We start from the raw sequence: 14560 nt of genomic DNA on the forward strand, positions 1-14560 counted from the left end.
GACGCCCCCCGATGCGCAGTGGACATCCCACAAATTTGCTTCAATCAGATTTTTCGTAGCGTAACTGCATCTCTCTTCCGCCGAATGCGTTCTCTCTCTATCGTGTGCGCGACCGGTGCTATCCCCAAGTCTCTTCCTATATTTGTCAAACTGTACATGCTAGTTTAAGTGTAAAATTAATTCGAACTCTAGTGTGTAGTTGGTTTACTTATGAAGAATATACTACACATTTTCTTATATTGCTATTTTTTGACCGCAAATGGTAAAATCATAACGAAGAGCTTCTCGCCCGTCGAGTGAGATGCACCCTGTACACTGCTACGCAATTCAGAATCTACGCGGATCGAGGGGTAGGGCGTAGGTAGATCGGAATTTATAGATATAGACGAGTGGCGGCATTTTGGCTTTTTTATATCGCAATTTGTAAACAGCGCTTATTTGTAAACAACCCCCGTTTTTAGAGAGGTATTTTAGATAACAATCGATATTTAGAAATGTTATGACATCCTGGAAATACTACCACCTAGCACGTCATTGTTGCAACTGCGTTAATACGCCTGGCGGTGACCGCCTCATATTCTTTCAGATATTTAGCAATAAAATAAAGAAACCTGTTATTATTAAGCTGTTATTTTAAGCTGTTTTTTATAAATAACTATAACAGTTTCAACTGTTATCTAAAAATAACAGTTTTGCCCATCACTAACCCAAACCAAAACTTTTTTATTTTTTTATTTAATTACAGTTGTTGGTAATAGCAATCAAAATAGGCGTGTTTTGATTGCGTTGTTTGGTCTCTGGGGTAAGCCTTTTTTGTGTAAATTGCACGCGAAATACCCGATCGATTATCGTTTATGCGCGTGCAGAACTGCGAAATTAAGGGACAACAAACGGCAACGTTGGGTATGCGAGTTGACTAGTGGGACGTAGAAGCTAGTACAAAAGACCGGTTAAGTTATATTTTTTTGTATATAGTTTCGTTCATCTATATCTATATTAAACCATACTATTTTTTGGCAAATTGGAAAGAACAGATTTTTCAAACAACTTTTATATAAAAAGCTTTTTTCAGTCTTGATGGGAGCAGAATAAAACACTAATTTACCACAATACACCAAAACACTTTACTATTATTACTGGATGCTCGTTTCTCTAACCATGTTATGATCAATATGACAGTCAAGTAAGTTTATTTAGTTAATTTTGAATTTTAACCATCTGCTACTGATTGGTTAGAGCAACGTGCGTCCAATCTTAAAAAGAAATGTGTTTTGGTGTATTGTGGAAAACTAGTGTTTTATTTCGTTATTGTAACACTAAAGGCTTCAACGTCTTCGCGGGTTTAGCAAATCAAACAGTCAAAAATATTTGACGAACATAATATACCGTTTTATTCTGCCACACTAAAAAAGAATATCTCTAAATAAATTTTATATTTTTTTTTCTTTATCTCTATGGGTAACTAATATCAAAGTCGAAATTTTTGCTTTTGCTCTTGCTAAAGATGCCACTTGCACTGTCCAAATCCGTAGAAAAAAAATCATATAAAAAGGTTGTTGTTCAGAAGAATATGTTCTTTCCCATTATAACTAAAATGGGATGTTTCCCATTTTTATAGTTCCTCTAAAGGTGCGTTCGTTCGCTCAGCGCCGCACCGCGCAAAACATTTTTTTAACATGTACTTTTGAAGTGTATTTTTTTTAGCGCGCACAAAAGTATATGTTAAAAAAAATGATTTGTGCGGCGCAGCCGGTGTGAACGCACCTTTTTACATATAAGGAAAAATTTCGACAAACATCCAAAAAATACCCGAAAATATATTTTTTTTCAAACGTCTCAAAAGTATTAATTTTTGCGACGTGATTGACAATATAAAAAAGTCAATTTAACGAAGATTTTAACGCCTAGGCATAAAAGTAAAGCACTTTTATTCCTAAGCATAAAAGTACAAAAATATATTATTAAACTGACTTAAAGTGTCAAGTTCAACGAGCCGTAACTATAGTTTGAAATTTTGTGGCGTTTGAAAAAAATAGCATGTTCTATTTGGAGTAAAAGTGACTTTTTGTGCCTCGGCTGTATGTCAAACGTACAATCTCGTAAAAAAAATGTCATTTTTACTCCTAATAAAACAATATACTCTTCTGAAAAGAGATAACAACGGTTACTGTCATTTTTTTCCTCCATCTCCATAGACAGATTCTATATAAAAGTTGAATGGAAATATATTCTTTCCGATTAAAAAAAACTAAATGGTATATAGCTACTAGTAGAAGAATATACAAAAAATATACCTGAACCAGTAACCAGTTCCTTATGGATCCTATCGATCAACATTGCAATTTTACTTTCCATTTTCCTCGTATTATTAATTCAAGGCGCCAAGTTTGAATCACACTGTATTTTAACTATTTTTGTAAATGTAGTTTACTTGTTCAAGAGCATCAATTAATACAAAAAAAAAACATTTATTAATAATCACGACATGCACATCTGCTGGTGCATAATTCTATTAAAAAATTGCTACCGCAAAAAACCGATAAACAAAATCATTTTCCCAACCAATTGCATTTAAACTCACTCCGGATATCGTCACATCTCACTTACACCCTATAAATCTCACTAAATGTCAACGAAAAAAACAGCGTTTATCGCGCCGATACAACCTCGGCCCATGCTACATACGAAATCGACTGACGTTTGATGAGTACCGGCATCGGAACCTATCGGCCGGTTCCAGCGGGTTCCAAAACGTGTTTTTTTGACGGAAAACCGTGAATATATACCGATGCGATAACGCGATCGACTATGCGATATTGTTGCGCGGCGATCTAGTAAGCCTAGCCGGCGAAAAAATTGAACACGCTGCCGGGTTTAATGGGATTGTTGCTCGCGAGACGCGTAATTGGCCACGAAAAACAAAACAAAACGGGAAAAAATAAAAAGCGCGTGCGTAGCTGGCTCTGATAACAACAGAGATGTTTTTTTGATTTGCGGGTTTTGCAAAAGGATCATGGATGATAACAATTTAATTCGTCAAAACAATTAAAATTAGCTTTAAAATAAAACTAATTTCAATGACCAGTACCCACTCACATTGTTTAACTATACAGTATGTCCCCGGATTGTCTTTACAAGAGGAAAAACTTTTTTTATTATTGATATTTTGAGAAAAAAACATTCTTCATAACTGACATTCTTGTTAATTCCGTTTGTACTTTCCCAAATTTCCAAACCGTTTTAGAAAAAATTAAAAAAAAAAATGAAAATGTAGTTAAAGGCCCAAAAATCTAAACGCATTTCTATGGTAATAAAATGTAATTTTCATTCTTTGATACATTGTTATTGATAGAATTTTAATTAACGTCATATTTTTTGCTGTTTTAAAATGTTAAAGAAGCACAAAATGTATTTAGTTGAATGCTACGGAAAGGGCCATGCTATAGTTAATAGTTATCGCAAAATGTGATACTTATCGCAAATAGTTATCGCAAAATGTGATACTTATCGCAAATAGTTATCGCAAAATGTGATACAACAGCAAAAAATATGACGTTAATCAAAATTAATAATAACCATCTATCAAAGAATGAAATGGAAATTATATTAGCATAGAAACACCCTTTGTTTTTCATGACTTTCAGGAAAAAATTCAACCGTATTTTCATGTTTTTATTTTTTGTCTAAAACAGCATGGCAATTTAGAAAAGTATAAACGGTATTAACCATTTTAGAACAAGCAAAAATATTTATGAAGAATGCATTTTTCTCAAAATGTCAATAATAAAAAGTTTTTCCTCTTATAAAGACAATCATACATACGGGGACATACTGTATATTACAACAAATTTTAATGTTTTTTTTTAAGATAATTGTTTTTCATGTCCGTATCAAGAGTATCAGATCATTTAGAAGGTTTATAAAGTTATTTAAATGTGTTAATTCAAAATTTCAATTCTCTATACAGGGTGCTACAAATTCGAAGTACGAGCATTGGTATCTCGGAAACCGTAATAGATGCGAAGATGGTTAAATTGGGACAAAGTTGCGCCTTGGGTTCCACCATGTTAGCCAACATGCTATCAAAAAAGTTTCAAAATTTTCAAGAACTGAAAAATCAATTTTATTTTTCTTTAAATGCGGACCTGCGTTTTTTATTCCAGGTTTTGAAAGAATTCAGTCTCCTGAGTACAATGATATGGCACACTTGATATTTTCTTTTATTTTGGGCACTTTAACAACACTATTTGAACCAATTTCAAGTCCGGCTCTGTTTTTTTTTAATTATTTAACCTTATTATAATAATCGTAATAATATTGATAAGCGCTAATTAACATTGAATAAGGAAAATCGAGCCAAATAAAAGATTCAAATAAGTAATATTCAGGTCAGTTTTTTAAAGATATTATTTTTAAGCCCTTTCAACAGATATTTTTATACTTCCATTAGATTGCTCCACATTTCCAATCCATTTTCCGGGAAAATTATTTGACTGTTTATATTAGTTATTTTATATTAGTTTTTATTATATTACTGTATTTGATTTTTCGTATTCAATATTATACCATACATCATTGTTAAGTTTTAAAGCTCATAAGTGGTGTTACGATGAATAGATTAGATATTTTAAAAAACCAGAGCCGGACTAAAAATTAATTAAAATAAATTTTGTTTCAAGTGCCCAAAACTAAATAAATGGCGAATTCAAAGAAATACAAAATGCAAATTCGTATTTAAAAAAATTAAGTTGGTCTATCATCTCACAAATTATCAGCTAATTTGAAAATCTAAAAATCAGGTAGCCTTGATAAAGTGGCCATGAGAATGGGATTAGTTTTAGAATTTCCTACAAGTCAGGACAGAAAAAAAATAAAACTGATTTAAAAGAAAATCGTTTTTTCTCTAAATAACTCAGCAATCCTTGAAATTTTTAAAAAAAATTTGATGACATATATATTATCCCAAGGCGTAAATTTCTCCCAATTAATGATGTTCGAATCTCTTACGGTTTCCGAGATACCAATGCTTGTACCCCGAATGACACTCTTAATAGAATGACATATCATATGCCAACTTTTGACATTTTCGTTCAAAAAAAAATCGTACCTATTTTAAATTGTGTCAAAAACACTAATTTTTAATCAAGGAGTCTTGGAAAAATAGATTTCATCGTCTGTTTTTCGTGTCTTGTCCTAGCCGGTTAAAAGATGCCCAAATCGTATTTTTAATCATATCTCATTTTTTTCAAATGGAACAAGTATGGCTCATTAGAATATAAAAAGCATTTTTTAAGAATAATTTGGTACCACACACTTGGTATTTCGAGTCAAATTGTCGTTATGAACCGCATGTTACAATTTCAAATGAGACCATATATGCGAAAATGTCAAAAGTTGACATATGATATGCCACTCTATTTCAGAGTGTCATTTTCTATCGAATACAGTAAAAAATACCGAAGATGTTCTTTAAAAATCAAAAGTTGTAGTCATTTCCGGTAAAACAGGAAGTGACCAAAAACAATTGGATACGTCAATCAATCCTAATTTATGTTATATACTAACATACCAAATCTCATTTTCTTTCTGAAAAATAAAAAAAGTTAAAGAGGTGAGCCACTTTTCAGACGCACCCGGTATTATCCGTAAGGGGCGGTTCGCATATATTGAAGATAAAATAAAAACACAATTATCTTTTTCTTCGCACTCAGCCTGTTTCTTACTTATGGTGTTCAATTAATAATAAGAAAAATCCGTAGCAAGCTATTTGTAAAATCCTGACATGACAGTTATCGCATGACAAGTACAAATAATTTTCTATTATTACTGGATATGTTGAAGAAATTCTCCCTAAACTTTTTCTAACGAACTCTATAATACATTTTTCCCAATTTTTTTCGTATTTTTTGACACACCCTGTTCGAGTTTTAGTTAGAGTTAGTTTTTGAGACATCTTTGTTTCAAAGTATTCTACATTTTTGACTTTCTTTTAGACAAAAATAAAAGCCAGAAAGTCTCAAATATATCGGATGATCGAAAAAAAAACGGCGTCAAAGACGGCTGGGAAATGATAATCGATGATAATTTTGGAGAGACCAATCTCTAGACGTTGCTTACTAGAACGTGACATAAAACTTTCTTCTTTTTTTTTTTTTAAATTAAAGATTAAAAAAGGATAGAACGTTTTCAGACAAAAATCTATTTCGAAAATAATATTCTTTCTCGAAGCTTTTCTTTCACCCTGTTTTTTTCGATCATATGGTACTTCAGAGAAACCGATGTTCCCCTTCTCGTACCTCGATATTTATTTAAAATCTTATAGACTATAGACAGAATTTTTTCTAAAAGAATCAAAGATATTCCCGATTCCTTTCCCTTAAATTGTCACCCTGTATACTAGAAGATATTTACACAGTTAGTCCCTACTCTTTGTTTTCCACAACAAGTATTTAACTACCTACTCTTAAATGCAAATCAAGTTATCTAGTTCTAAGTGTTTAAACAAAAATACGAACGTATTTATATCAACAATGACATAATGTTAAAAAGAATTATCTTTGCGACAATAATATACAGACGACAGACGGACACGTGTAAATATGTTTTCCTATCTGATGTAGCAGTGGGAAAATCTGACGCAGCCAAACGAGCAAAATATTTGATCAAGATCCAGTCAATTTATTTTTATTTATTTTCTTGTATCCCGTTGCCAGGACCTCGGACCGATCCAAAATGATAATCTTAGAAAAATAAAATATTTATAAAAGATTTATTTACTTATGGCAGAAATTTAAACAAAATTAAAATGAACAGAAAAATTGGCATTGCAAAACATCCTAGAAATCGTACAAACAATATTATATTTTCGCCAAAAGGAACCGGTAGCGTTTGTTTACATTCGAGGCCAAATATAAACAGAACACGCCTTCCGAATTGACGAATGCGCCAGTATAAGCAGAAATAGCTCGCGCACTTCTCGCGCAACTAACGAGATTAGGCAACCAATAATACGCATCTATCGTACAGGCAGAATAACAAAGCCAACGATAAATTCTAGTGGCCATATCAAAAGGATTTTTTTTGATCGTGAATTTGAAAACTTTATTTTCATTTTAATTTAAATTTAAATATTTCAAAACTTCAAATATTAACTTTGATATTCGCAAAAAAATATAACAAAATTGAGAGCAAATATGGAAACATTTTAGTTTTGCCATTTCAAAGTTTGATTAAATTTATACTTTTATTAAAACCTAGTTTTAGAGTTCGATAGCTAAAACCTGTTTTAAATGTCATCAAACTTTTGTTAATCATACTTCTGTTTGGCGATACGGCGTTCTTCTATAATTCATTTTTGAAACGCGCGATTGGAAATAGATTGGACTTACCCCTCGGGAATCCCTGAACAGGATAGCGGCGTGATGAGGGTCCAATAGGGCGTCGGATGCCCTGTGGATATTCGTTGGGATAATGGAACCTAGGGATTGTCTTCTTCGTTCGGGGTCTAACGATCTCTGCTTAAGTTGAGCACCTAAAAAAGAATGGAAAATATAAGGCGTTTGTAAAAAAAATGAGTTTTTAAAGACGAAAAAAATTAACTGGTTGCATATAGGTTAGATATTTTTGTTAAATAATCTGATTAATACTCTATAGGGTTCAGGACCGGGAAACCCCGGTACCGAAAGTACCGGAGATTCCCGGATCTTTCGGTACTTTGGGGACTCGGTAATAATAATTAAAAACATATTTTATGTTACGTGCGAAATGATTCAAAGTGTCTTGATACTTTTTAGTGGTCGAAACCAAACTCTGCTAAATAAGTAGTTATGCTATCTCTTACATGTTCTTACTTCTGAAGTTATTTTGAAGTTTCTATAATGTTTATTAGCAATTATTGAAGTTTAAATACGTTATTTTATTATTTACTATAATATTGCTGAATGTATATTAGTTATATTTTTTTGTGTTATTTATAAGCATTTGCATCTTTAATTGAAAATGTCAAGTTTTTTTTCTAATTTAGTTAAGTTAAGTAGTAGTTTTCTAATTTAGTTGGTTTCGAGGTTGGTTGATGTTGTTTGATGTAATTTTTAAGCTACTTATATGTGTTTTCCTTTTTTTCGCTTGTGTTCATTATTTGTGTTCATGTTTACTTTCTCATGACTCAATTTTTTATCGGTTTTACTTTTGAGAACCATCCCTTGCTTGCTAATTGACGAACTCCACAATCGTTGAACGAAAATATTTTAATACAATTCTGAAAACTCTAATTAATACTACCAATTAGGGTTTAGATCTTTTTGGCATCACAGAACCGGGCCTCGGTAACAATAATTAAAAAAATATTTTTTTGTTACGTGAGAAAGTCCTTTGATACTGTCTAGCGGTCGATATCAAACTCTTCTAAATAATAATGATGCTATTTCTTGTTGTTCTTGCTTCTTTTCTCTTTTCGAGATCCAGTAATATTTATTATGTTATGTTTTAATAGATATTTGCATTTTAATTCAATATTTTAGTGCTTTTGTCTCAAACTCAGTTAAATTGGTTTATGTGGTTTGATGTGAAATTTAAGTTACCTATACTTTTTTCTTTGCTTGTTTGTATTAATGTTAATTTTTTCATGCCTGATTATTTTAGTAATTTGATATTATTTTTATTGAAAATCTCAATTTTTTATCCATTTTACTTTTACATTGAACAAAAATTAGTCAGTACCGAAAGTACCAAAAAAAAAACGGGAAATCCCGGTTCCTAAGAGACGTGGTACCGAAATTCCCGGTTCCGAAAAACCAGCTCCGATTCCGGAAACCCTAATACTCTACTTATGTATCAAGGAAATTAATAACCGAAGGCAAAGCTTCTGTCCCGAGGGACTATGACCCGAGGGACAATAATAATTATCCGAGGTTATTGACACTTTATAATTCCCGTGGTACATAGAGAATTTTATTTATTACTGTATTTAACATATTTTGTCCCATTTTAAAACGACACAAATGTTGCATTTATTAATATTCCGGTATATTTGTACTAACGCTACTGGTAGGAACTTTGTCGGCAGATTACTATTGCATTAAATGGCCTCTTTTATTGACGATTGTTGAAAATCGAGTTCAGTTTTTTTGCCAAAAAACGCCTTTAGCACGAATTCGGTACACGTTCGATTACGCTTCCATTAAAATGGAGGAAATATGAAAAGCAGTTGAAGAAGCATGACAAACAAGTTACTTCCATCTAAAGGCGAATCCATTTACCAAAAGGAATAAGTATACAAATGGAAAAGCAAAGGATGTCGATGAAACTGTCCTCTTGTAAATTTATTATAAATGTGACATTAATGATGTAAATAAATTACTGGAGTAGTTAGATGAGTATCCATTTTCATTTTATTATTATTACTTAAAATCTCTATTATATTTCACGGTTGTTACCTGTAAAAGGTAAGAGGAAATTATAGCATCGTAATTCCCGTTAATAATATCCCGAGGGAGTTATGACTCTATTTATGGTTAGCGTAACAAAGACGATATAAGCTGGCTTATATTAATTCAGCAAGAAATAAATAATATTTTCGACCATTTTTCTCCGAGTTCTGGCTCCTTCACCATTTAATCAATAATTTCAAAAATTGTTTTGCCGCAGTGACCATGCAGTGACGGTTCTTTTATATCCACAGAAGTTGTTTCTCAAATTATAATAAAATCACAAATCATTTCTCACTGGAACCCTACTACTTCTATACTGTATACAGGGTTGTTCACCACATACGACACGGAGTATTGTAGCTAAACGATTAGATTTTTACAAATTGCAAGTTTTGGGTTCGTTGAAGGACTATTAGAACTACAATTTAAAAATAATTTTACAAGATACAGAGTGTACCAAATAAGTGAAAAATATTACAGTTGTATTTTTTTAAATGGAACATCCTGTATATTACTCTATTGTTAGATTCTACGATTAAGGTATAATATAAATAAAGGTAAATTTGATTAAGGTTTATCACACTTAAACCTTACCGTTTATGAAATATTTTGAATTTTGTGAAATTGCAGTAAAAAATTAAGTCTTCATTTCTCCAAGGGTATTAAGGGTTTTAGTACTAAATATTTACTGAAGATTATTTATTGATCAGATATTGTGCTGCAATAATAAAAATTATACTACCTTATACAGAGTATCCAAAAATTTATATTAAATAATTGCTAGCTTTAAACGGCAATAACTGGTTTAATTTAAATGGAACACCCTGTATATTTTACGTGAATAAGATTTACATTTTAATTGTCTATCAAATTGTGTTATACCATTTTTACCTATCTCTTCAAGTTTTCGTAGAAACTGCATTTTCTTATAATTTAGACCTCATTTATCACTACACCCATTTTAGATTTTTTTAAAGCAACGTAATATGTTCAAAATGTACAGGTAGTAAAAATAATAATATTGTAAGCTCACTTGTTTACAAAAAGAAAACTATTTAAATCTTTGTAAAAGAGTACACCAATTATATATATTACTAATTATTAATATACCACCATTATTGCCGCCCAAAAATTAGTTAATTACATACTAATTGTTTCAATTTATAAATTATTCTAAATAAATGTGGATTTGACTCAGAAATCAATACAATAATAAGTTATGAAAATGAACGTCTCTGTTGTTATAAATAAGCATTCATCAAAAAATGAAATAAAATTTATAAGGTGTTGCTTTTTAGCACACTGTCTAATACACATACAAAATTCAGTTTTTTAGTATTTGGAACAAATTATTAATCAACGCAGTCAATTAATGTAGTTTGAATACTGGGATCATATTAATTGGTCCTCTTTAACAAAAAATATTTAAACAGTTTTTTTTTATCTTTTAATGAAATAAGCGAACTATATCGATAATAGTAGTATCTGTGCTTTTTGAAAATTTGTTACATCTTTAAAAATAATCTAAAATGTCAATATTCCACGGGTATAGTGATAAACGAGGTCTAAATTATTAGAAAATGCTTTTTTTACGAAAACTTGAAGAAATAGGTAAAAAATTGTATAATACAATTTGATGGACAATTAAACTGTGCATCTTATTCACGTAAAATATATAGAGTGTTCCATTTAAACTAAAAAAGTTATTGCCGTTTAAAGCTAGTACTTATTTAATATAAATTTTTAGATACTCTGTATAAGATAGTAATTCGTTTATTATTGCAACACAATATCTGATCAATAAATAAACTTCAGTAAATATTTAGTATTAAAAACTTCGACACCCTTGGAGAAATGAAGCCTTAACATTTTTGCTGCAATTTCATAAAATTGAAAATATTTCAAAAACGGTAAGGTTTAAGTGTAATAAACCTGAATCAAATTTACCTTTATTACAATCGTAAAATCTAAAAATAGAATAATATACAGGGTGTTTGGTTTGGGTTCCATTTAAAAAAAATACAACTATAATATTTTTGTCACTCTGTATCTTGTAAAAATATTTTTAAATTGTAGCTCTAATAGTCCTTCAACGAACCTAAAACTTGCAATTTGAAAAAATCTAATCGTTTAGCTACAATACTCCGTGTCGTATGTGGTGAACAACCCTCTGTAGATTAATTTTACAAATTATTCAGTAAATTTCTATATTAATTTGACTGAAAAGACACACTTTGGTTCCGATATGCACAAATTCTTGGCTATAACTTCTCTTTAACTAAAAACATATTTGACTAAATTACATGATTATTGATTTATTGATCGTTCTTGCTAGAAATATTAACATTTTCCAGTTCATAAATCATTTTATGCACAAATGTTCGATTTTAGTAATGCTAACGTGAAGAATAATGCTATGAAAATACACTTCAACAAAGAACCCTTCAATTAATATGCAGTACAATCACAAAAATATTATTTTTGTTATTATTTTCTCTGACATAATTCTATATAATGAAAGATATAAACAGGTACATTGAAACACAGTGAAAAGGATTTGTTTCTTTTTAAGAGCGAGTACATTTTATTAACTCCAACAATCATATCTTTTACTTTCAACTTTACATGCATTTTATCTCTAATGTCTAGTATATTTAAAGTAGGGACTTGTATATAAACAAACAAATAAAACTTGTATATAAAGACATTTTGTAATAGCAGAAGAAAATATTGTAATTTAAAGAGAAGAATTTGAGATATACCGGGTGCGTCTGAAAAGTGGCTCACCCCCTATAACTTTTTTATTTCTTCAGATAAAATAACGAGACTTGGTACGTTAGTTTATGACAAGTTGATTGACGTATTCAATAATTGTTTTTGATCACTTCCTGTGTCACCGGAAATGACAAAAACTTTTGATTTTTAAATTGCACCCTCGGTATTTCTTTACTTTATTCGATAGAAAATGACATTCTGAATAGAATGACATATGTCAACTTTTGACATTCTCGCTTAATAAAAAATTGTATTGTAAATTTCAATCTAGAGTGCCATGGCTATCTGAAAAACACTAATTCTTAATCAAGGACCATTGGAAAAATAGATTTGAACGTCTAATGTTTTTAGTGTCTTGTCCTGGCCAGTTAGAAAATGCTCAAATCGTATTTTTAATCATATCTCAATTTTATCAAATGGATCGACGGTGGCTCATTAGCATATTTGGAAAAAGCATATTTTTACAAATAATTTGATACCACACACTTGGTATTTCGAGTCAAATTTTCGTTACCAACCGCAAGTTATAATTTCAAATAAGTCATATGCAAAAATGTCAAAAGTTGACATATGATATGTCCTTCTATTCAGAGTGTCATTTTCTATTGAATAAAGTAAACAAATACCGAGGGTGCCATTTAAAAATCAAAAGTTGTAGTCATTTCGGGTGAAACAGGAAGTGACCGAAAACAATTGAATACGTCAATCAATCCTAATTTATGTCATATACTAACGTTCCAAATCTCGTTTTTTTAACTGAAAAAATAAGAAAGTTATAGGGGTGAGCCACTATTGAGACGCACCCGGTATATAGGCTGTGATATATTGTTATGATATTATTATTATTTTAGAAACGTGACACAATGTTTAAAATGAAATTTTGAATTTGTTTCCACACAGTTAGGCGACATCTAAAATGGTGGATAACATGTCCCCCAATAGTAGCCGCCAAGAATCTATAGGTCCATGCAAACTTTGAATCAAGAAACTTTCAATGGACGTCAGAATAATTGCGCGTGTGCTGCCACGGAAGTAGAAGGTAATGAAGAAACAAACAATCTAGCTAGAAAAGGAGCGAACACTAACTGGATCAGAACCGTTCTCCTTCCCAAGTGGAAAGAAACTTAAAGCAGAACTCAAGAACCTGGAGGACTTCATCTGTGACCTGGAATGGTAATCCTCCAAAGGTCTAAGACACTCAAAGAAATTTCTCAAGACTTACTGAGAAGAATTAAGGATTTTCCTTGATTTTGGTAAGAACAATCTTCGGATTGTCACGGGGTTTTTAACCGGATTAAAGACACACAGTAGATTGAGGCTAAGAAACAACGGCGAATGCAGATTCTGCGGGGAAAATGGGAAAACACCTAGGACTGTATGGTAAGGAAAATACTTTGCAGAACGTCATATGTATCTTTACATAGTTGAGAATTTGACCAGATTTTTATTGTTCAGTAAAGTTTTGTTGAGTCTAACCAACTTAGCGACATATGATATGCATATTTTATGAGATTGAGAGATTGAGTCAATACCGAAGGATGAGTAAAATTAGTCAAATTATTGAGCGATTTATGCAAGTGATCGACAATAGATTATTGCGGCCAGCAGTGGAGAAGAATAAGTCTAAAAGACGACTTACTAGATTCTCTTCTTAAGGTGCCGTGCAGATTCCTGCGTAGGCATTCATCTTTTTCTTCCTAATCAGATGGTTCTATTAACTGCAGAGACTTGGAGTGCTTGGAAGTCCTGTATGCCTGTCCAATAACGAATATTTTTCAGCCAGGATAGCTTCCTTCGGCCTATTCCCCTTTTGCCCCCCTCTATTTTACCCTGGAGAATCAGACGCTGAAAGTGATAGCGTTCCCCACGTAGTATGTGTCCCAAATAGGCTATTTACCTCTTCTTGATGATTTCTAAGAGTTCACGTTCACGCTCTTCTGAGAATGTCTTCATTCCTCACACGGTCGACCCAGGGCACTCTTAGCATTCGTCGTGGGGTCCACATTTCGAAGGCTTCAATTCGATTTATTGTTGCTACCTTCAGTGTCCATGCTTCCACACCATATAACAAAACGGACCAGACATAGCACTTCACCATTCTGTATCTAAGGCTGAAGTTCAAGCGCCTATCTGTGAGAAATCTTCGCAGTCTCAGAAAAGTAGATCTTGCTTGTTCGATCCTGCATTTGATCTCCTGATCTGGATCCTACGTTTCGTTAACCATGCATCCCAAATATTTAAACTGTGTGACCTGCTTGATGACCTCTCCATTTAAGTAAAATCTGGTGTTCGGAATATTGTTTCTGCTAACAGCCATAAATTTAGTTTTTGTAGTATTTATGTTGGTTTGGTTTGGT

General features: G+C 31.8%; 1 protein-coding gene across 1 annotated transcript in view; it reads right to left on the minus strand.

Annotated features, from left to right (window-relative positions):
* Positions 1-14560, minus strand: part of LOC115876365 — a 323773-nt gene that overhangs the window by 64064 nt on the left and 245149 nt on the right. Inside the window, exon 10 of the mRNA XM_030892108.1 lies at positions 7389-7531. Coding sequence (XP_030747968.1) covers positions 7389-7531 — 143 coding nt within the window. The remainder of the gene's footprint in view (positions 1-7388; positions 7532-14560) is intronic.

This window comes from Sitophilus oryzae, unplaced genomic scaffold, assembly GCF_002938485.1.
Source record: "Sitophilus oryzae breed Bouriz unplaced genomic scaffold, Soryzae_2.0 scaffold_1432_pilon_pilon, whole genome shotgun sequence".
NCBI classification, from domain to species: domain Eukaryota; kingdom Metazoa; phylum Arthropoda; class Insecta; order Coleoptera; family Curculionidae; genus Sitophilus; species Sitophilus oryzae.